General features: G+C 37.0%; 1 protein-coding gene across 1 annotated transcript in view; it reads left to right on the top strand.

Moving 5' to 3' along the window:
• VIPR2 (vasoactive intestinal peptide receptor 2) overlaps positions 1–24347 on the top strand; it is a 51165-nt gene that overhangs the window by 5780 nt on the left and 21038 nt on the right. Inside the window, exons 3-5 of the mRNA XM_064703915.1 lie at positions 8839–8946; positions 12615–12712; positions 22468–22565. Coding sequence (XP_064559985.1) covers positions 8839–8946; positions 12615–12712; positions 22468–22565 — 304 coding nt within the window. The remainder of the gene's footprint in view (positions 1–8838; positions 8947–12614; positions 12713–22467; positions 22566–24347) is intronic.

Here is a 24347-nt window from a genome sequence, read left to right as displayed (position 1 = left end):
AATCACTGACTATGAAATATATGAAGTACTTGTTTACTTCATGACTTAGTAAAACAGTAGTGTGTTTTCCAAAGAAACATTGTATAAAACCAGTGTAAGCATCCTTTGAACAGTGCTAAGGATATGCTAAAACCAAGGGACCCAGTTGGTCTAAATTCTGCTCATTTGCCCGTGTCAAACTGTGAGACACCCAAACCTCTTGCTTTGCACCCTTTGGGGGATTTTCAGGCATTAGCACATACTTTTCCATTAGTGGACAGCATTACACTCCATTTAGGGGAGAAGTCACTCTCCAAAGACCTGTGGCAGGGCTTTGCTCCCTGTAGAGCTCTTTAGAACATCTGGTTGTTTATTTTATGAAGACTGCATTAGCTTCTATCCCCATTTGTTGTCTGTTTCCTCCTATAATTTGGCCCCTGAGATATGGATGCACCTTAGCTGGAAGTCTAGGAGAGGTTCTTCTATCTTTGGGCACATTTCTTTATTTTTGAAGGGCAGATGAACTGCATTCTAACTAGCTCATAATAGCTACAGATTTTGAGAACTGTTTTGTTTTTTATCTGCTACTCGTGGCTTAAAGTAATTACTTTAATGCAAAAAATAATTGTCCTACAAATTTCTGCCTTTATTCAGTATTTACAATTTTTCCTTATAAAGTAACTGCCCCCCTTCTCTTCACCTTCAAGTGAAAAAAATGAAATCTTATGGTCAAAAATGTTAAAATTCAGGGTTTTTAACAGGGTTCTACTACTAAAAGTTCTAAAAAATATTTCATTATGAAAAGAATTAAGTTTAGGGACTTTTGATTCATCTTGGATTGAGTGGCTGCACAGTTAAATGTGTCTTTTCAGATTTTGATTTCCAAAATATGTTTTTGTGAGACCCATACGTCAGACAACATTTTTAATTTTAGATATGGCTTTTTAACTTTGAGGAAGGGATGTAGACAAAAAGAAAAATGGCTTTGGAAAGAATTTCATAAACCTCTCAAAGAGAAGCTTCATAATGCAGCTTGTAATAGGAAATTAAAAGAGACAAGACACCAAAATTATGCTCTTCGTTCTTTGTAAGTTTAAAGCAAGAGGGACCAATATTGCTGTATAATCCAATCTCCTGAATTGCACTGTCAATAGAATTTTCCTCAGTGATTCCAGCACTGAGCTCATGATCTTGTGGATGAAAGAGAGCTGCTCAGAACAGTGGGATGAACATTCAAATGTCAGACCCATGGAAAGTTGCCCAGAAGTCAAATTTATCTGATCAGGTTACCTGTTAAGGTTGTTTTTCCTGGAAGAAAGATCCATATTTTGCATTTACACACACCCCCACACCTTTGTGTATAATACACACACCTCTCTCTATAGCCACACCAACGAGATCACTCCATCCTCCACGTCAGTAAATAGGAGACTGACACAAAACCAGATGAGACTTTTCCTTTGCTGCATGAACAGGAATCTCCTCAAGGCTCCCCCTTTATTGTGTTCCCTGTGTCATCAAGGTCTTGCATCAGGTTTTGTTTAGTTTTGAAGCTATTTTCTCTGTAAAGTGAGTCAGTATTTCAGACTGCAGTGATGCTGACAGTCCTCTGAGGTAGCATTCAAAGTAGAATTAATGAGATGGTGGGGTCATGGAACTTCTTTCGTGCAGCACCATTAACTCTTGGAAACACAACTTTAGCTTTCTTAAATCTCTGTGCTGCTGCTTTTCCAGGTGTAGTACAGATATGTTGCTACTTTTTAGTTCACACTTTTTTTTTTTTTTAATGAAGGAAGCTAAAGGGGCTGCTTTGGATATTTTTATGTTTTGGCTTTCTCTGATTTAAGTGTCATCATTAACAACACCACATAAAACTGACCCTTATGGTATTGACAACGTCTGGGCTTTGTGGAAGCTGTACTTAAATATTTGAGGGCAGAAGAGCAGCAGAGCTCTGTCTTTTAAGAAGTTTGGGTGAGAAAGGTGGGAAAGAACCTTGAATGAAATGAGTTGCCTACTGGAAAGTAACAAACTGTAAATAAAATGGTGATGACCAAGAAAACATCCTGATCAGCCTTATTCAAAAATTTTGCTATCTCACATAGCAAAATGTACTAAAAGTGACAATAACAAACACTTTTGGAAAGAAAAGCACCAGGTGCCCACAATGATTTTGAAGATCTGAAATTTCTACTCTACTCAAAATGTAAATAGAAATTTGGCAGTAGACATTAGTGTATGGCATTTGTAGCCCTGAAGAAGAAAAATGCACATCCATAAGTGAATTTATTGTGTTTTCCAGAAGATTCTGAAGGAAATATTGCCCAGCATAGTCTGGCACTTCAGTCCTGATAAAGTCAGCTGTGGCCATGGCAGTCTATTCTCTACAACATCCAAAGCTGAAATACCACAAGAAAGAATTTTGAGTACCAAAACACTGAAAAAGCTTCAGCTAATGCAACAAATAGCACATGGGTTAGACATAATACACACTAGCAGAAATATATGGTCCACTTCTTAATAGAGACAGTTAATCTTTTGAGCTGGGGTTTATATGAACAGAAGATTAATTTTTAATGGCAATTTTCAAGAACGTACAGCACGTCAGAATCGGGGAAACATAAAGATAAGAGTACCTCTTACAGCTTTGACTATACACACATTAATATATTTGCATAAGAATAGAAAACAATGTTCTTATGGTAAGATTAGCATGCTGTTCAGTCATTCAAAAATAAATGCTCTTGTCTCCATAGGACATTTTGAGTAATTGGAAAGCAGGATTTACCTGGAAATTTTGGATGAAAGTTTGTTTTCTTGTTTGAGAGGGATTTTTTCAAAGTTTTAGCTGGCAACTTCCATATTTCCCCACAGAACCCTAAAAGTACATAAATCACATTAAGTTTAAAACTGGCCAATAGATTTTTGATTGTCCAAAGGGAAACTCTTATTCAAAAGGATAACAAGACATTTCTTCTGAAGTGTTTAATTTAGTGAAAATCCAGAAATCTCTTAGAAATCTTGGAAACCGTATTTTTGCCATTCCTGGTATTAGAACTGGCTTTTGAAGAACCTATGAACTTCAAATATTTTAGGTTAAAATGAGATAAACTCTATGGTTTCATCATTCTATTTAAACTAGTTAAATCTGACGTATGCTGTAGAATTTCAAATTTCTGTTTGCTGTCTATGAGTAGTGTTTGTTGACTGGAAATTAAAAGTTTTTCCATTGGCATTTCCTCCATGTTTCTGAGTAACTGGAGCTGCTTCTAGACCCCAGAGTTTGTACTGCTACAGGACTGCAGGCAGGCAGCTCCACCCAGAGGGGCTTTGGGCAGGCAGGGTGTGGCAGGTCCTACCCCAGGACAAGGCATGTGTCCCCAGGCAGGTGTCACCTCCCTGGCACAGGGACATCAGCCTGCAGAGGGGTCAGGGCCCAGCACAGGGCACCAGGGGTGGGCAGAGCCCTGGGGTGGCTGGGCAGGGAGAGCAAGGCACAGGCTCTGAGGAGGATGAAGGCAGGGCCACAGAGCAGGGCAGGGAGAGGAAGGCACAGGCTCTGAGGAGGATGAAGGCAGAGCCATCACAGCCTGCTCCTGCTCTCAGAGCCCTGACAAAATCAGGTGGGCAATACCCTCAGCGGGTCAGCCTTTTTTAGGGCTGTCTCATTCCTATTCAGGCTCTGAGCAGTTCTGTTTTGCTCCCAGTTGTGCAGCACCTCTTTTTCGTTGTTTTTGTTTTTAATCACTTGTGTGAAAATGCAGAAGGAATGTCAGTCCATATATGTTCATAATTCCCATGCGACCCAAGTTCCATGCTGTGGCACACAGACCTGCAGCCTAGAAATCATTGCCCATAAGAGGTGAGATGGCTTCTGCTCTGCCAAGTTAACTACAAAAATCAAAACATTGAAAAATAAACCCTAGGCTAGCTGTCGACTTTCTGACTCATTTTCAAAGCACTCTGTTGTTTTTTCATGTTTTATGCACGCCTAGACAATTTTGAAAAATGCTAAACCTCTCTTGGAAGTGACAATTTTTAAATCCAAATACAAAGTGCCACCTAGTGGTTATATATTTATAAAATGTGTCTATAAACAAAATTTTCCAGCACAAGCCCCAGTGTTTTATGGTTTTATAGACAAAGAAGCACATGTAGGTAAGTGAACTTGTTGCTCAAAGACTGGATCTCAAAAAGCAGCATGATGCATGGGGGTGGCAGCACTTATGTAAGCTGAAGAAAATGGGAAACAAAACGTAGTTTATAGTCTGTTTCCTTTAATTATGAACTATCTGCAAATGCATGACAAGCATTAAAGACCAAACATTCAAATAAAGTGATCTCATTGAAACTAGCTAACAATAGCATCTGCAGTGTCCTCTGGAGGAACAGGAGAAGAGGCTTTTGGGCAAGTCACTGAGCAAAGGATTTCAGGGAAGTTTGGCTGTTTCCTTGGATATTCTGAGAATGACACATCAGAGAAATAAATGGTGCAAATGAAGATATTGAAAAGGGATTGTTCTATGCAGGCTTCAGGAGTGTTCTTCTAGACACAACAAAATCAGGATGAAGGACCTGTTTACTTTTTGCCTTTGCTAGTTTTGCTAAGTTGTTAATGGCTTAAACCCAGAGATCAACCCAGCCCTGCACAGATCCTCGCTCACTCCCCTACCAGCAGGATTGGGGAGAGAATTGGGAAGGTAAAAGCTGAAAACTTCTATGTTGAGATAAGAACAGGGGAAGAAAAAACCCACTGTTCAGCACTGTTCCAAACCAGCCCAGTATTAGCAACTGTGAAGAAAATTAACTCTATCCCAGCCAGAACCAGCCCAATAGTTAAAGAAAAAGCTAAAGAATATAATAGTAGACACACAGAAAAAGAGGAGCTAACACAGATCTAAGCTGGACTGACTTTTTATGCATGCACATCAAAGTAAAAGGACAAAAACACTCAATGCTTGAGAATTTATTGAAGTATAGTGCAAACATAGAGACTAAATCCAATAATGAGCATATAAAAAAAAAAAAGATGTACATTAAAGTACATCTGGTACTTAGAATACTTTAAAATAGTATAAATAAAAATTATAGACATAACATGAAATAAACATTGGAGCCATTAAAGTTTTGCCTTAAAAGTGAATTACAGAAAGAAATAGCTAGCTATAGAAAGTATAATTTTACTGGTAAAATTGTTACCAGAACTAAAATGTAAGACCTTATTTATACCTAAAAATATGAATATTTTTTATCTGAATTGATCAATATCTTTCAGAGACAGTAGGAAGCAGGCCTACATATGTGAGAGATTGATAAAATTTCCAGAAAATGAGAATTTAGATAATGATTTTATGAGTGATGCACTGATGGATGACAGTCCAGAAATCCTAACTCTGAATGTATTAATGGCTGGACGGAGAGTTGTAGAAAGTGAGTTGAGAGGAGAATACAAAGTTTGATCAAGTTAGATATTCTGTGTAGGGAAACAGAAACATTTACATAGCATTTACCACAACTTCACTTCCCAACTGTGTGGTATTTAAAGCACCATAGACTGCTTTGTGGTCACTGGAAAGAAACAGGCAATCATTGGGAACAATTAACCTGGCGTAATTTCAGTTGTTTTAAGATGAAGTCAAGTTAATTGTATCCCTCCTCTGCATAAGTATATGTTTTCCTAAGACAAAAAGAAGATATATGAATAAAACACTGTTAAAATCTGTGGTAATTGGAAGAAGGGGGTGATGAGGAAAGGTTTGATTTGAAAGCCCAGAAGATGCATTACTGTTTAACAATTGAAATTCCAGCAGTAATTACACCAGTAATTAATACCATTTCAGCATTCAGACTAGATTCAGATGCCCACTGTAATCATTCAGTGACTATAAATGCCTCCAGGACATCTCAGCAGTTTTCTCAGATGTCCTGCATCATTATCAATAGATGTAGATAATCATAAATTGAGGCTTAATATTCTTGGAATTCTGGTGACAGCCACTTCAGTTTCACTCACATGATTTGTGATGCATTTGAATGTAGTCTACATGCAGGAAATACATCTTTGGTGTTACTTCATCCATTTGATTTGAGGAATCTCAAACACGACCATTCTCACCTGGGCCATCAATGACTTTTAAGTCCTAAAATACTGAGGAAAAAATAAAGGAAAAAACCATATTCCAGAAACCATTACTGACTTGTGATGTTTTGAACATCAAAACCTTGCAGCAAGCTTTGAGATTTGATACAAATTGTGTTGATGAATTTTGGTAGGAATAGGACTTGAACTTCATATTTTCTATATGTTTCATCCAACTGAGGCTTGAATAAGATTTTAAAGTGTTTTCTGTGGCAAACACAGCAATGGAGCTCTGAAATCCATGCTGTTCAGCTGCCTGTTTGGCAAAACCTTAGCCCAGTCAATGTACAGTAGCATAGAAAAAATTTACAAGTCCTCTGAGCTGTTTGCAGATTACTGTAATAAGGCCACCATTTTACAGAGTGGATTAAACAAAAGGGAAAATTTGAGAAAGTCATCAGCTTCCATGGGTGTGCATGAACAGCTTCATGACTCATCTCAGCTCTCACTGTTAGTGGAAATGGGGTTGAAATAAAAATGTCTGAGGCCTTACAAGATGATAATTATTCTTGTGTACTCCAGGGCTTGTTTATGCTGGCTCAGAGAGTCCATCAATCAAAGCCAAAAGAGTTTCATTTTGTCACTGTACTTCTGAGTGCTGGCAGATGAAGAAAATAGTTTCTTTGTCTTTCTGATTACTTGTATGTCATGTTTTGATGTTGTTTTTGGCTTAAAATCAATTGGGGATGAAGCATGACCTGAATTGGTTCAGGTAAACATTCTTTTCATTTGAGTAAGATCTGGTGCTGCATCATAGAGATTTGGACTTGATTTTCACCCAGAACTGCAACTCAGGAAGGACTTAAACATGTTGAAATTCCATTTCAAAGGCTCTGAAGGTGACCTGCTCAGTGTAAACCTCTCAAATAGTGTACAGATGGCCAAGCCACTATCAGAGATCTCTCAGGGATACTGTTGGTAATGCCAAGAGAGGCTGATGCAGCACACAGGGCAGTGGAGGATAAGGCATTACGTTATCAACACATAGAGATAAACTTTGTGAAGTTCTCCCTTTAGTAATCCTTATTTTTGGCATAATCTTTCTGAATAAAGAACAAATGCTGCATTTAGAACTGTACAATCTTAAGAGGAGTGAAAAAAGACCCAATCCCTATAAGCAAGTGAATCCTCTGGAGAATTGCATTTCCTTGGGAAAGTTCATAAAGAGGACTCTGTGGAATTGGTGATCAAATGCAGAATTTCTCCCATAACCCTCCTCTCATCTTCATTTATCATCTCCAGACCTTGTTCTTGTACCGCTCAGCGGCTCCCTCACAGCCATCACACTTGGATGGATGTTTCCAAAGGAAAGCAAGGCCCATGGGAACACTGTGCCACTGCCTTTCCTTCGTGCTGCAGCTAGGACACAGCCCTGGGACAAATCCAGCTGCTGGTCCTGTTACACATTCTTTGGTTCCCTAGTTTACGTGTGCTTTGAAAGTAACTTAAACTTTGAAAGCAGGATGCTGCATACTTTAAGTCAACACAAGCTGTCCAAGTTTAATTGCACTAAAAGTTTTTATACAAATATAGAACTTCTAAATATTCCTTTTCAAGTTTCATTTAACTCATGTGGCTTGATTTTGGGTATGACCTCACTAGCATAGAATAAATTAATAATGAATAGCTAATACTATAAATATTCTGAAAAATAATATGGCTGAGAGCAGTTCCCAATCCAAGTTTCATGTTCTCTACTGAAAGGAACAAACTGTCCCTTATACTGCTAATAATCTTATGGAGATAATACCAGTGGGATAATAGTTTGATTTCTGTCTTTAACATTAATTACAAACTAAAATTTTTATATGCTTTATCTGAAGCCATAAATGCACAGAATTTGGCATGATTTCTTTTTTTTTTAAATAGCTTGGACTGAGATAATATGTGTAACATTTCCTTACTTCTTTGTCCTTGCAAGGCTTGTGTTGAAAAAATTTCATAGCTCTTTGCTTAGCTTAGAAAATATGCATTATAAACAGACACCTTTAAACAGGGCATGATTGAGCCAAATGCCTATAGAAGCTATAGGAAGATTTACACTCATTCACAAGATACAGCCTTTGAGCCACATTGATATGGATATCAACATGGGCAAAGCTATGGCAAGTTGCTTTCTAATTGTAACAAGCATTTACTGCCGCTATAAAACATATCTACAAAATTTGAAGGCCCCCCTGCCCTTCCTGAAACCAATATATAGAAACATTCTTTGTTCAAATGTCTGGTTTTCAGTTTGAGAGATTATTCTGTAAGTCCATGCCTATTGTTCCAAACACTCTCCAATCATAATGCCTGCCTGTCATATGTGGTGCTGAGTCCAATAACCTTCTTGCATATTTATTTGTGATGTTCAATCTGCTGGAGAGAAAACTCCATTTTAACTGTGATTAGGAAACTCTCAAAATTTTGCAATTCTTAATAATCCACATCAGTGCTCAGGAATTACTTTTTAATCTTTCTTACTCTTTTCTTAGCATCCTCACATCACAATGACATGGTTTTAATGAGCCATTCTGCAACCAATGCATTAACTGACCTCAAAATTGGTTGTTTAATCAGCAGACTGTTATGATTCCTTTAAAGTTTTCATGGAAAATATAATCTTTTCAGCTTTCTTGAAGGAGTCTAATATTTTTTGAACCACTTGTTCAAAGCTTTCACCAGGTCTTTATAAGCAAACCCAGCATTCAAGGCTGTTAATTCTGGTTTTGTTTCAGGATGTGTTGGAGTTTGGGATAACATCACCTGTTGGCGTCCTGCAAAGATTGGAGAGACTGTCACTGTCCCTTGCCCAAAAGTATTCAGCCTTTTTTCTGGAAAACCAGGTATTTTATTTTAAGGTGTATTTTCACTGGCTTCTCTCTGGTATTCTTTAACATAATGTGCTAAAAATGGTTTATTTGGGGGTTTAATTTTCTTTGCAGATTAAAAATTCTTGTCAGAGCTATTCAGGATACACCGTGAAAAGACCAAATTATCATCTTTGTGTTCCTTTTGGTGTTCTTTGAGTTAGATACTAAGTATATTTCTGATACAGTGACACTCGCCAAAGCTGCTGACATTGCTTGCTCTTTTTTGACCTATTTTGTTAATTACTAAGGCAGCTGAGCCTGACTGACATCTCTAACAGTTGCCAGCAGGCCACATGTAGGTTGTTCCCTCTGTGTCTCAGGAGGGGAGCTCTGCCTTGCCATCATGAGAATAAAGAGCCCACATTAGCAGATAATACTTAAAAATTACTGCTATTGCAATTTAAGGTAGTTATTATTAAACCTTTTATTCTGCTTTTTAATGGAACTTGAAAAGAGCTCATCAGTGTCTCAGACTGCTGAAACATTTAACTGGTTTAAGTTTCCCATCTTCTGCACCATCTTGTCAATAAATCATATTTTGCCCTGTGGCATTTAAGTGGGCTTTTGAAAATAGATGATGCACACAGAGTATTTCACATGTATCTCAAAATGCTGCAGGATGGAAAAATTGTATCCCCATTGCTCAGGTGGGAAACCATTGTCATGAAGAGCTGGTGAAAGATGAAAAAGTTATCACAGTTATGTAATTCTTTTTTTGGGGAGAGGGGAGGGGAGGGTTGCTGTCCCCCCAATATTACTTTTAACTTAGAGGCTAATTTGGGGTATGACTAAAATACCTTTAGACTCAAAACTGTTGAATAAGTCTTGTTCCAGTAAAAAATAGATAAGTAAAACAATCTACAGATGAGCAAAGGTTTTCATTCCTGGAACTGGTGAATCTTGATTCGTTTATCATGGATAGTCTAAACAATTTGTAAAGGGGAAAGTATGTGTAATCGTCGCTAAATGTTGTGAAATCTATAAAAGTTTTCAAATTACTCAAACAAAGATAATAAAGTGTTGTCATGAGACATAGAAAACTAATAAATATCAAAAATTCAAAATCTGAATTAAATCACACTGCTTCTGACTATTTGCCAAAAGCTAGAGCGTGCACATTCTCTCTGGAGTTTATTTCACAAACTTAAGTTATATTACAACAACATTTTCATTTTACTATAAAACAACTGCAATAAATATTTAAGTCTGAAACCTTCACAGTGCATTACAACCCTATCTCACTTCACCACGGTGTCAGCAAGACTGAGAGATTTCTTCATTTTATAGTTTGCTATCCTTTTTCCTGATCCAGCTTTTTTTTCATACCTGTTTACTTCCTGCTTGTGGAACCTAACAGGGTTGATTTTTAGAGGTTCCTGTTCAATTAAGAGTGTTTTCTAAACCTTGTCTTTCTAACATTTTGGAGAAGGAAGACAAGAAATATTTTGCATGATTGATTCAATTAAGAGCTAACTAAGCATCTTGGTACTTTCATACGTTGATTATGCTCAGGCATATGTAGTTTATTTAATTCATACACAGCACATTACAAATTAACTTAATTGTTAACAGTGGAAAATTATGAAAACACCTTCAAAAACGAAATTTCACTCTTTTTATTTAGCCAGATTTGTGAGATGTATGTTTTAGCTTTTGGTGTTTAGGAGTAGTTAAAATTCTACTACAAGATGATCTAGACTACCTTATTTTTATGCAAATATTCCAAACTTCAAGTAGGCTTTTAAATGCCATCAGTTTCTTAAAGGACTTCCCAATTTAAATTGTGAATTTTAAAAAGTAGTTTTCTTCTCATCTTTAGAACTTTTGGAGAGCTGGCTCTAAATTTCTTCTGTGGTGCTCTGTTATAGTTTATGCATACCACATGATTAATTCTGTATTGAATATTAGTAACTTGTTCTTAAAAGAATTTTTACTGCAAAACAAATCATATTATCCTATAATGTTTTTCCCGTATTTTACAAGTTTATTAGTCTCAGAAAGTTACTATTCAAATGTATGTGTCAAGTTAAAGGTTTTAAATAAGGCTGGCATCTGAAATACTTAATTGCATGAAAAGATGGTGTAGAAATAAACATTGCCTTCCATAGAACATTGCCCAACTCTCTTTAGGTTAGAAGGTATTGCAGTATTTGAAGTAGAAAATACTTCAGTGTCTTGAGTACATTGAGTTTTTTCTTGCAAAACTGGCTCTGACGCAATTGTGGTTCTGTTAACACATTCCTCTGCTCTGCCTGGTCAGAGAATCTTGATGTACTTTTAAAGTGAAGACTCTTCACAGTGTATAAATAGGTGACATTTTCTTTTAAAAATGTCATTTCTATGCCAAATGGCAAAAGTGGTCCCATTCTTTGAGGAGACTGTGGGTTCAGGTCAGGCCCTTTTATTAGCTGGAAAGATTTGGTTGTTGGCTGGTGAACCACTTATGGGATATTTACAACTTTCCACTGAAGACTTTATACAAAGAAGAAATTCCAGTAACCAATCAACAAAATAAAGATCACCAAAGCTTTAGTTTGGAGTGTATATAAACAAGTTTGGTTATTCTTGACCAACACTGACCTATGGCACATAAATTTATTTTTCTATGGTGAAAACCAGGAATCTTTAATTCAATTATAGACCAGTGGTAAACTCCAAACCAAGGCAGTATATTATTATAGATTTCAAGTATCATAGATATGCAAATTGCTCTAAGCAACATGAGGGAAAGTTGCCTATGAATTAAGATTGTAAGAACAAGTTACAATAAATGTGATGACTATTCTTTAGTCTGACATCAGGCTTTTCTGTTTTCCCCTCGAAGTTGTTCCCTATTGCATGAAAATTAATTCATTTTAATTAGATTAAGAAGTAGAATCATGGGTTGCCCCCATGTCTTCTGTGTGACTTCGTCTCCGGAAAGAGTCAACTTTTTCTGTCAGCTCCAAACAGAAACTTTCTGAAAATAATAAATCTTCAAAATTCCTTACCAGCCATACTTCCACATGTCCTGTACATTCCCTGTACTACATTGTTTCAGTAGTGGTTCAAAGGGTGAAATTCAGCATGCATCTTTACCTCATTCTTCAGTCTGTGACATAACTTGTCCTTTGAACTTCTTTACCAAACTTACCAACATTTGCTGTAGCAGCAAGTCATCACCTTAATGTCTAAGAGCTTTTGTAACTCTTCAGTGGATTCCTTGGTATTGGCTTCTCAAAGGCCTTAAATAGGAGGTTAGAACAACTCTCACTGAAATTACTTTTCTTTCAAATTACTTTACCTACAAATAGCTCCTTTACAGAATGAAGTGTAGGGCTCCCTCCTGAGTATTTTAAATAAAACAGCGGAACATTTCAGGCTTTTGCAGATGTGTAACAGAAATAGCTGCTATGCCAAAGGAAAAGTCTTGGGTTTACTTCTGGTTTTCTGTAGTACAAAGGCAACTCCAAGCAAGACGAAAAGCCAAAGGAATATGAATGAAAAGCACGTGAGAGGAAATGGCTGGGTTGCATCCTAGGAAACAAAGGAAAAAGAGCTAGGTTGTGATCAGCTAATGACACAGTTAGATTGTCTAAGGAGTCATTGATGAGGAGAGTTTTGAATCTTTCTAATTTAAATTCTCTAATTTGGCTTTACAGGAAACATTAGCAAAAATTGTACGAGTAATGGATGGTCGGATATATTTCCTGACATCTTAAGTACGTGTGGATATAATGACTACGAAGACGATTATAAGGTAGGAAAAATACTTCTTCTATTCATTTAGATGATGGTGTTCAGTACAGCTATCAGATATATTCTGCTTCCAAATAAATCCCATTTTACTCAGACTGAATTAAAATGAGATTTAATGAAGATCTGTAGTAATTTTTGATAGCATTGGTTGCAATACGCTTGGACTGCAGTTGTCTAATGAGATAAAATCAGGAATGTGGAACTCAGTAACTGTTTGAAACTCAAGGCTATAAACAGTTGGTAATTGCAGTGAAGCATCTGTATATCTAACACTGCAGTGCTACTCAGCTGGTGCACCATATGTTTTGCATTGTGTTGTTTCTAGAAGTTTGTTATTGCAAAAGAATATCTTTAAAAAGTGACTTCAAAACCTAATGCTAATAATCTGCTATAGTCTGTTACTATTACATGCACCACTTGGTTGATTCTATGTGTTAAAGTTATAATTAAAATAGAATTGATTTAGGTCATTGGAGTTATTGGCAGGTTTATATTGGACTTGAAATTGTGCAAGCAGTCACAAGTTATTCAGAAAGCTATCAAGGTATCCTAAATGCCCTATGCATAGAAAACTGAATTTGTTCACTTTGCAGATACTATCTATTTGTCGAGGGAAGGGTTTTTACCATCATGTTTTATGCATTTTCTGTCTGTTTTCCTGCTGAGGCTAACAGATCAAGAGTTTGTTTACAAGGGTGAGCTCATAGTGTCAGTAAAATTCTTGTTACCCAAAATGGATTAAGCCCTCTCATGAGAGCCAGTTGGGTTTTTTCCCTGGATTTTAGTATGTGTGGAATAGCTGTAGCAGATCAGTTCTGTCTGGCTTGCAGATATGCACTGGCATTCCAGCTAAGCCAGGAAGGTTTTGTCATTTTTTTCTGTATTTAAAAGCCCAACCATATACTGTAGGTTGAAAATAGAGAAAAACTGAGAGAATAAATTGTTTTCCCAACTTTTCTGAAGACAAATTCTAAAACATCTGTGTCATCTGACAGCTTGGGAACACACATCTATTACTGCTAAAACAGCCACTTTAAACATTGTCACTCAACCCAGGAATTGCCATGTGGTGTGAAAATGGGTGAAAACATAAAAATTGAAATTAACAAAATATAATATTTCAAGTAGTGAAAAACAGTTAGAAGATTAACTAGTATAATAGAAAAGCAGTTCTTGTTTGACATATTCATTAGTAAGTCAAAGGAGGTGAATGAAATGCAAATTGAATATACTTGCAGGAATTAACCTAGACAACTTGAAATAGGATATAGCAGCAACATTTGCAAAAGCCTTGACAAAAAGCAAATAACAGTGTTGAGGATGAAAATCTGGAGAGGGATGTGGAAAGCAGGTACTGGAAAATTATTGGCAAAGATACAATCAATATAATATCATATATACAATGTAAATAATAGAGAAAATAGGAAAATGCAAGTATCATGCAGTAGTGAGATTTCAGGAGGCATTTGAGGTTCTGCACCAGCTACTTGTTTTCACAGAAGATGTTTTCTTGATTTGAGATCTTGGTGCTCAATGGTAGGCCCTCAAACCAAAACCTTCACTCATCATAAATCAGTATAGTTTGTTGGGTTTCTTTTGAATCTAATATTTCAACTATGAGAGCTAAAAATAAAGTCCTAATATTTGGATACTGAATGTTCTGGGCATAAAAATGTCACGAAACAACATGCTCTGCAGTATGGGGTATGAAGTATATGAGAGTTTCCTCATGGTCACATTAACTAATATTTTAGGGAAGGTGGCAAAATATTTTTCCCGGAGTTAGTCCTAAGTGTTCTTTTTGTTTTGAAGACAGTGTTAGAGGAGTAGAAACTATCCTTGGTGTAAGTTTGGTGCTTGCATCTTCACTGCTGAATGAATTTCTATTATAGCTCCAACTAAGTATTTATTCCTTTGGGGTTTTTTTCTGTCTTTTAAGACACTGACTTTTATCTTTAATCTAAAGGGGGCTTATTTCTGTACATATTCTACATATTGTATATATATATATATATATATATATGCGCAACAGAGGCATATATCTCTCTGCAGATATGTGTTTATTTTGGGCAGCTTTGAATATTCTAGAGAAGATTTAAATGATATAGATCTGTGAGGAAATACTGAATAATTTGTTAACAGGTACCAAATTGCTATGCTTAAAAATGCACTGAAATGAGGAAGCTTATTGTAAAATAGCATAAACATGTCACCTCTTATTTCCTTACTGAAAGATCTTGCATGCTTCCACAATTTGTATTGATTTTATGTTCAAATTAAAATGTTCCATTTTTATTTCATGTTAATGATATATTAGCAGGTTCTATAAAAAGAAATTATTTGCTTAACATTTTTAAATTAACTGTAAGTGCCTGATACAAAACCCTTGGTTATTCTATGTTAGGTCTTAGTGCTCTTTACTGCTCTTGCCATTATTTTGGGGGATCAGTTTGACCAACAGGACTGTCCTGGTTTCAGCTGGGATAGAGTTAATTTTCTTCCTAGTAGCTGGCACAGTGCTGTTTTGATTTTAGTGTGACAATAATGTTGATTATTTGGTATAATTTGATTATACTGATGTTTTGCTGCTGCTGAGTAGTGCTTAGCCTAAGTCAAGGACTTCTCAGCTTCCCATGCTCTGCCAGCAAGCAGGTGCACAAGGAGCTGGGAGAGAGCACGGCCAGGACAGCTGACCCCAGCTGGACAGAGGGACATTCCCCACCACAGAATGTCATGTCCAGTATATAAACCAGGAGGAGTTAGCTGGGAGCTGTCAGCCGCTGCTCAGGGATGGGCTGGGCATCAGCCCGGGGCTGCTGAGCAATGGAGTTGGGCATCATTCTTCTTATCCCAACCCAGGTTTTCCCTTCTTCCCAGTTGTGCTCCCCACCCCATGGCCGGAGGAGGAGGGAGGGAGTGGCTGTGTGATGTTTTCTTGCCACTGGGGTTAAAGTGCAACAATGATAATGTCTGAACAAAGTATTTCTATGTTGTCATGTCATCAAAGTGTAGATCTAAACCTTTATTATATGCTTCCGGACCTTTTTCTGTAAGCAAACTAGTTGCTGCTAACCTTGGAGATCAAGTTTTAGGTTCACCTTAGGTACTCAGATAAGAATCTTTTTTTTCTATTTTATATTTCTGGGGAGCTCATGGCAGTACAAAATGCAAACAGCAAAAAAAGCAAGCTTGATCTGACCATGCTACAAACACACAACAAGGTGTGTTAACCCAACTCAAGCCTCACAGCAGTCTTTCCTTGACATACTTTGACATCTGCTACCTAGACTGAGCAAGCTGGAGACATGTCCTTGCTATTGTCAGAAGGTATTAAACTCTGTGTCAGCATTATTAATATACAGCAAGATGTCTGGTGAATGTACATCACTGAAATGTGTCCACTTTATTTAAAATGACTGAATCGGTTAATACAGCTTTGTCTGATCTTAGGCCCAGGCTTTATTAGATCACACAAAAGCCCTAGTTTCAGGCTGTGTGATTTGAATATGTAGTGTCATAGGAAGAGAAATTCATGGAGAGAAGGATCCTCAGGGCTATTAAGTATGGTGATAGTGGTGCCTGTAGTAGAAGCATCATCTGCTGCAGTGGACTGATGGTAAGGGTGCTGTGACCTTCCTGAGGAAGCATCCTACGAAGGGCTCAGGGGCACAGGCACGTCCTTCTCTCAGCCCTGGGAGCGATGCTCTGCTGAGGCTTTTTTTGGGAGATGCAGAGAAAGAGACCGAAGCACTGTCTGGCCTTGCACAGGGTAACGGCCTGTACTGAGAGCAGGCCCCTCTGTGAAAGGCGCCAAGGCCAAAAACACAAAGGAGCCAGGGAAAACAGGGGTTTATATGGGAAAAGGGAGGGCGGGACAAAACTGGGGAGCCAATAGGGTATGGGTGCAGGGGCAGAGCAAAGGGGAAGGGCCAATGGGGTGGGAGAAATCAACATATGAGCGCTAAGGCCTCTGGGGGTGGGCGAGCTTTTTGCTCAACCTAAGCAAAAGGTTGTGGCTCAGGGTTGGCTCTCCAGGGGAGAAGCTTTTCCCTGGCCCCTGCAATCATCCATGGAGGAAGCATCCCTCATTTGCCCAGTTCCTGGAGTGCTCTCATCACCCTGGATGAGCAGCAGAAACCCCTCCCCAGACCAGGGGAGCTGAGGCAGGGCAGCACAAGCAGGCCTTGGCTGTAGCTGCCTTTAGAAAACAGATGCATTGACAGGGTCTTTGGGGTCGAGATGACCTCGAGGTGTTAGAAAGTCTTTTTTCCTTAGCTTCGAGACCGAAGAAGAAAAGATTTCTTAGCTCTCGTTCTCAAAGTTGTTTATTTTCTGTTATCTATAACATTGTTTCTCTGACTTGAGATTTGTCTAGCAAGTCAGTTTACGGCACACTGACTGCTTCTAGGGTGGTGTTGTCTTTTTATACTAAAAACTTCATGTACATTATTTACAATAATTTTTCTAATAGCTATCATCTATGTTAGACAATTTGTCTTTACTTTAGACTAATCTTAAAGTGCTACTATCACAGCAGAAGATGGAAACTGAAAAAAAGAAGAAGCCTGGACAGGCCTAGATTCTTCTATTTTTCCTCCTAAAGCCCCATTCTAAAAACTTTAAAATTCTACATTTTCACCTGGTGATAAATTCACTAACATTGTACTCAAACCTTTGTGGCTTGTAACTCTTTGCACAAAGTTAGTAATTGTTTCCATAGGTTAAAACTGAAAGCACAAGTGGTTTTGACTCCTTGCCTGGGTCTCTGAGCCCCTTGCCAGGGTCTTGAGTCTTTCAGGAGAGCTAGAAGAATTTCTTGAGTTCCAACAATGCATTTATGATGTCTGTGGAGTGGGTCATTGCTCTGGAGTAATGCATTGTTTGCCGTGAGTCTAAATTGAGCCCTTGCCTCTCACCAAAATCTGACACAAGGCAGACATCTACCAACGTGTTTCCTTGTGCCTGTAAGTCATGTTAAATTTATTTATGTTATGCTGCTTTTTTCATTAATATTTTTCCATGAGGTGTGATTAAGAGAGGAGTATTCCTTAAAATAAGTGCAAAAATCTTTCATTGACTTCAAGTGAGGACTAGGACTGAATATTAGCAGATATTCTCTCTTGTAGAGCACAGAGGGAATTTGCTTTAATTTCAGAATGTTAATAAACTGCTAAATTCCAGTCCATGAGTGTTCACATTCACAGATACATCTGCTGATACTCATTTACATAGGAAAATGTGGAAGTTTGTGCCTTTTTAAAGTCATCATCTCTCCCATGATGGTTAGGGAACTTTGAATAAGAAGACTTTCTGACTGGCATAATTAAAATTAATGAGGCTACTATTATGAAGAGATGCTTATGGCACTGCTGATCTCAGCTTTTTTCTGGATGATGTTTAGGCTCAAAGAGAATTGAAGGAAAAATGTCAGAAAGTATCATTAATTACTGGTATAAAGATTATTAAATACCATGAGTAATGTCAATTTTATTACGTCTTTTACTAAATGTTATTCTTCTCTACATACATAATTTTAAAATGTGTAGAAGTGTCCTATAAGAAAAAGTTAAAATTTCCACAATATGTAATTGATCTCTTTATCTCAATTTATCTTTTTTCCTGTATAACTACAAGATTTTAAAAATGGCTACTGCCTTGTTGAAGTTAGTTTTGCAGAAGGAAAGAACTAGGGTTCCTTACTCCATTTCTATTTGCCCAATTCACAGTTTCTAAGGCACTGAACTCATTTGCTAGGCCCAATTCTTATTTTACATTGTAAAGTTTAAGATTTTCTGCTATGTTCTTTGAGTATGAATATTCAAATATTATGAAATATTCAAATGGTGACACATGAATCATGAAAATTTAGGATCACGAATTTTAATACAGTTGTAAGTAATTATATCTGTAAAGAGGAAGCTCCTAGGTGCAGTATTATGCGATTATATTTGTCCACAGTATAAACAAAATGAGGAGTCAGTTGGGATGATAATGGTTCTATATTCCTTAACAATGATAAATTATATTTGTGAATGAAATAAATAAAAAGTTGAGAGCTTTTCTTTTACATTAAGGGTGATTTCTGGTCAACAGCAAAACTCCTTTGGCCAAAGAATCAAGCCCTTAACTTTCTCCAGTGTTTTCTCCTTCAGCACTGAGGAACCTTCTCACCCCTAGAGGTCCTTCCAAACCAAGGCTGAGGTTGGGAGATCTGCCGGGTGACAGCTTTGCCGAGGAAGTGTCTCTGCTTGTCTGTGTTATTTTGTAAATAAACAGAAGAATTCTGTCTCCTGAACTTAGTAAAAATAACATGAAACTAAATTTAAAGGAAACATTAGCTGAAACAGGTGTCTTTTCTAAGAAAACAAAACACAAGTGTGCCTAAAAATAGACTTTTCAAAAAATTTAAGACAAATTAGGCAAACTTGTACTAATCCAATTTCATTTCATGTGTCAGTGTTTATGCCCTTTTAAAACCTATTAACATTAAGTAGCCACAAAAAAAAAGAGGAAACATTTTAGGATTAGCTCTTTAGAAAGCATTTACACTTCCTGTAATCATTTCCATTATTTTCTTCTGAAAATCATAAGCCACTGATGTTTTTTCGGTGCCTAACCACCTTATGACTTTGGTTTTGTGGTTGCAATTTTGATGTTTTCCTCAGAAGTTTAAAAATAAATAGTTGGATTCCAGTTTTGCAGTCAGCGTTGCTTAAATAATCATGTGAATGTTTTGCAGAGGCCAGCTGTTATTACTACGTTCTGATTTTGTTGGACCTGCAGAAAAATTCATGTCATTTCAATTTCATAATGGGATTTCAGTTTCATGTCTAAGACTTGAATCAGTTTTTCCTTTGAAAAGAGCTATAAAATCTGAAGGGGTTATAATATTTCTTCTGTGTTAAAATATGTTGAAAATATAATTTCTCAAATTCTCTTTTGGTCAATCCATGCCTTTGTTGCAGTTATTTTATTCCTGACAATCTTGCACATTTGTATTTTAAGTTTAGAGGTTGAAGCTAAATGTTACTTGAGGCATGGGTAATTATGGTTCACACAGAGCAATAAAAAATAAATAAAATATCCCATTTTGTATAAAAGTCACTGGGCTTTGTGCTATCAGATTTGGCATTGCCTTGCCTGTTTCTTTTGCACCAATAAAATACAAAGAGTTTGTTTCTAAAGGGTGCTAACTAAAATACAGATGAGTGACAAATATTTAATAGCTGTGACTAAGTCAATATTAGTCTAATGCATTTCCTGGTTTTCAATTGCCATAGCACAATGTGGAATTGAATTCTTTGTCTTTATGGAGTTTTTGTTTTTAACTGACATATAATTTGAGAACACCCTTTACTAATTTTACTTTTTTGGTGGAGTCACTAGGAGTTATAGAGATCTTACAGGCAGATCAAGACACATATTTTATGTTCATACAGGAAATGTAAGAAGCAGTATGATTGCATCATCCTTGGTGCTGAGTCTGATAAAGTGCTTCATGCTAATAATCTAAGTGACTAGATGCATTCTAAGATTCATTCTAATAATCTAAATTTTTTGGAAAATCAAAACACATAAATTTGAATGATTGCTATTTTTGATGCAATGGATTAAAAATGGGTAAGTGTTGGCTTACCTTTGCAACTGTTTGAGAAGCAGGGTTAATTTTTGGTCATAGAAAAATGTGTAACATCTAAGGTTTCTTTCCATTATAAAACTTAACCCCTAAAATGTCTGAGAAAAAGAGAAAGGTGTTCTTTTCTACCATTTCAAGTGTAAAATAAGGATAATTATTATCATTTGATAAAATAATTTAAACTGTTACTTCTTATTTTCTTGTGCCTAGCTAGAGTAAAATGACCATTGTCATTATTAAGGTAATGTCCAAGCAGCCTTGGCTGATTGACTTCAATCCTGACATATTTCCATGCAGTTATTTCCCATTGATCTGTTTGGCCAAGGAATGGCCAGCAGAGACTCAGTCCTGCTGATACTGACAGCTGTTTGCTGGGCTAAAAACACACGGGGTTCTTCTTTTGATTTTAGCCCGACTATTTGTTGTAGGGGTCATGCGTGTGTGCAGAATGCCAAAAACATTACATGAAATATTGTGGTTTTTTCTGGCAGAAGACAAAATCTTCTGCTCTCCCTAGCAGGGCAAAGTAACAGAGTCACTTCATGGGCAGCAGCCTGACAGTTTCTGTCAAGCTCAGAGGACATGGCCAGAGGATAAATTCAAGGCACTGTTACAGCAGTGGGGCTGGACAACTGATGCTTTGTTAGTAACTTCATGCAGGGTTTCTACCTTTTTTCCTTAATTTATGAATTCTGAAAGCAATTTCGATTTCCAGTTCCAAGTATCTCAGTCAGTGGAGTTTTCCTGAAATCAAATCTGGACAGAATTTTATGGTGTGAAATGATGAAAAATTAAACCAGTCCATCTTTCTTGTTTAGCATGTCTCAGTCACCCCAATGCAGTTTGAACAGCTACTTTATTTATACCAAAGTACAAAAGACAATTTCTAAAATCTAATGGTTGAAATATACAACAGCGTAACAGTTGTTATGAATGCACTTAGGATCCATGGCAGTTGCTTCCCATAGTTTTCCACTTTCACCATATCTACAACGGAGAAGTTGCAAGAGTCTTCATTCATTTCACATTTCATTTTGCCTTTTCTATATCTGTATAACATTTACAAAGAAATTGTTCAGATAATTTCATCATGAATCGGGATTACTAAAATAACGTCCTTACTTGTCCTTTTGAGTGCTATAAAAATAAATACACTAAAGTAATTTGAGATTCCTTTGACTATGTTAATTTACTTACAAGTGTTGCTTCCTTGCTACTTTTTGCCAGCCTCATTGGGGAAGGCAAATGGTGGCCATGTCCACTAAATATTGAATTTCTGTCTCTTATATGTAGCATGTTCTATATTGCATTTAAAATTTTTAATTTCATAATGTAATTTTAAAAACTTCACTGTTTTAATATTTTATTTCACTTGAGTGGAAACTAATGTCAGTCTAATGACTTTGCTGTAGGCATAAATGGAGAAGGAGTTTAATTCTGGAAATATTTAGCCCTATTTTTCTTGATGCTGTTATTCAGAATAGGACTTCCTGTAGAGTGTAGCTGGTGAGTTTACAGATGTATGCAGTTAATCAGCAGATTGTACATTTCAGCCTGTTTTTCCTCTGTTGAAAAACTTCCTTTGCAAGTTTTAGCAAGTAACTTTACTAAAGAAAGGGTTTGTGTCGCCATTTAATAAAGTATTTGAAAAATTAGAATGAGAAATTAATGAGACTTTAACATGTCTTTAAAATTAAATTCATGTATAACTGCATTACAAAGTACTCTAGAGCAGAAGGAATGAGGGAAATTTTCTCTTTTAGAGATAATCCACTCTTTCAAACTGACTTGCTCTTACCAGTTTGATTGTGTTCATGGAAATTGATGAATCTGATACTTTATTTGACCTCATTGACATGGTATAATCAACTGAATGGTACCAGACTGTGTGTCTATGTTCTCAGTTTCTGAGGCTGAATTTTCTGCTGAAGTCGAATGTCTTGAGATATTGCCTTGCAAAATGTGTTGGAGTAGAGATATAACATTCTCATCATGTACTGTAGAGTGAAGAATTAAAATCATGCTATAGCTTTCAGAGTTATTTAATGGACAATTACATAATTTCACAGACAATTTGATGTATCAGTAAGTAGTTTCTGCATATATATTTTTCTGTACAGGTCAACTTCTATGTGAGGGTGAAAGCAATTTATACCCTTGGACACAGCGTATCTCTGATTGCTCTTACAACGGGAAGTATAATTCTTTGTCTTTTCAGGTATGTGTTTTTCATGAGTAAATATTAACAATGATAAGACATCTTTAACTGTTGTCTGATTGCTCAATTATTTAGAAAATGCATTGAGTTTACACTTTTTGCAGTTAAACACCTGACAGTAATGTAATGCTGACCAGATTTTTACTAGCAATGATCATATTAACAATTTTCAAAGCATTTTGCAAATTTACAGGCATTACAACCCATGTAAGAAAGAACAATAATTTAGGAGTGATTACATAAAGCATTTTCTATTTGGTTATCAAAATCAACACCTTGAATTGCTCTTGAGAATTAGTTGTATACTGATCTCACCACTGGGCAGGAGGGTGGCATTCACATTCTCTAACAAAATCCCTTTGCCCAGGATTTTTCTCCTGGGAAGCTAAGAAACCTCAGAGAAAAGGAAAAAATTTCTTATCTCATTTGCTTCTCCTCTGTTTTGCTCTTGTGGAATGTGTTTGGAGGTTTTTTACTCACAGGTGATTGTTTCATTGGATTCTGGTGTGAGTTATTTTTACTCTCTGGCCAGTTGGGGCCAAGATGTGTCGAGACTCTGGAAAGAGTCACAAGTTTTCATTATTATCTTTTTAGCATTTAGTAAGTATTCTTTCTGTATTCTTTAGTATAGTATAGTATTTTTAATCTAATATAGTATTATAAAGTAATAAATTAGCCCTCTGAGAACATGGAGTCAGATTCATCATTCCTGCCTTTGTCAGGCCATTTCCCAGCATATACAATACAGGAGTACAGCCACATTTTGCAGAAGATTGTGAGTGGTTTCCAGGGGTACTGTAATCAAAGGCAATCAGTAATTTGTCCAACTGTAAATCACAGAATCACCAAATCACCAAGGTTGAAAGAGACCTTCAAGATCATGTGCTCCTGCCTTCAATCCAGCACTGCCATAATCACCCCTAAACCACGTCCCCAAGTGCTGCATCCGAACACCTTTTGAACAATTCCAAAAACAGTTCACTCCACTACCTCCCTGGGCAGCTCATTCCAATGTTTGAACACTCTTTCAGTTGAAATTTTTTGCCTAATACCTAATCTGAATCCCCCTGAGCAACTAAAGGCCATTTCCTCTCATCCTTTCACATGAATCATGGCAGAAGGGACCAGCCCCACCTGGCTGCACCTTCCTTTCAGGTGGTTGTAGGGAGTGATGAGGGCTCCCCTGAGCCTCCTCTTCTCCAGACAAAACAACCCCACTTCCCTCACCTGCTCTGCACCAGAACATGTTTGCTAGACCTGCCATCAGCCTCATTGTCCTTGTCTGGACACCTTCCAGCACCACAAAAATGTCCTTTTTGAAATGAGGGGCCCAGAACTGAACATGGTGCTCGAGGTACAAATCTCACCAGTTCCAAGCACAGTAGTAAAGGTGTGGATAGTTGTGCTGAGTCTCTAATGTTTTTGTTAGGCAGTGTTAGGAAAATCAACTGCCTGCTGATTTTGCCTGAATTCTGTGACTTTTCTCAGACTGAAGCCAATCTTCAACTAGTAAAATAACTTTAAAATCTTCAGCTAGTAAAATAACTTTTTACTGGTCTTATCAGTATTGCAGTTTTTCTCAGTCCCTCCACCTTCATGCCTTTATGTATCACTTCCACCTGCCTAACAGAATAGCCTTTATATTCTCCATTATGAATTTCACACAGCTTTGCTGCTCCACTTAGGACCAAGAAAGACAAGAAAGTGCATCTCACAGTTTTGGTAGAAAGGAAGTACAAATAATACATAATAACAGCATGTTGTTTTTAGAGCCTCATTCCT

The sequence above is a fragment of the Zonotrichia leucophrys genome, chromosome 2 (genome assembly GCF_028769735.1).
Source record: "Zonotrichia leucophrys gambelii isolate GWCS_2022_RI chromosome 2, RI_Zleu_2.0, whole genome shotgun sequence".
NCBI lineage: Eukaryota > Metazoa > Chordata > Aves > Passeriformes > Passerellidae > Zonotrichia > Zonotrichia leucophrys.
This window is presented reverse-complemented; position numbering and strand designations above follow the sequence as displayed.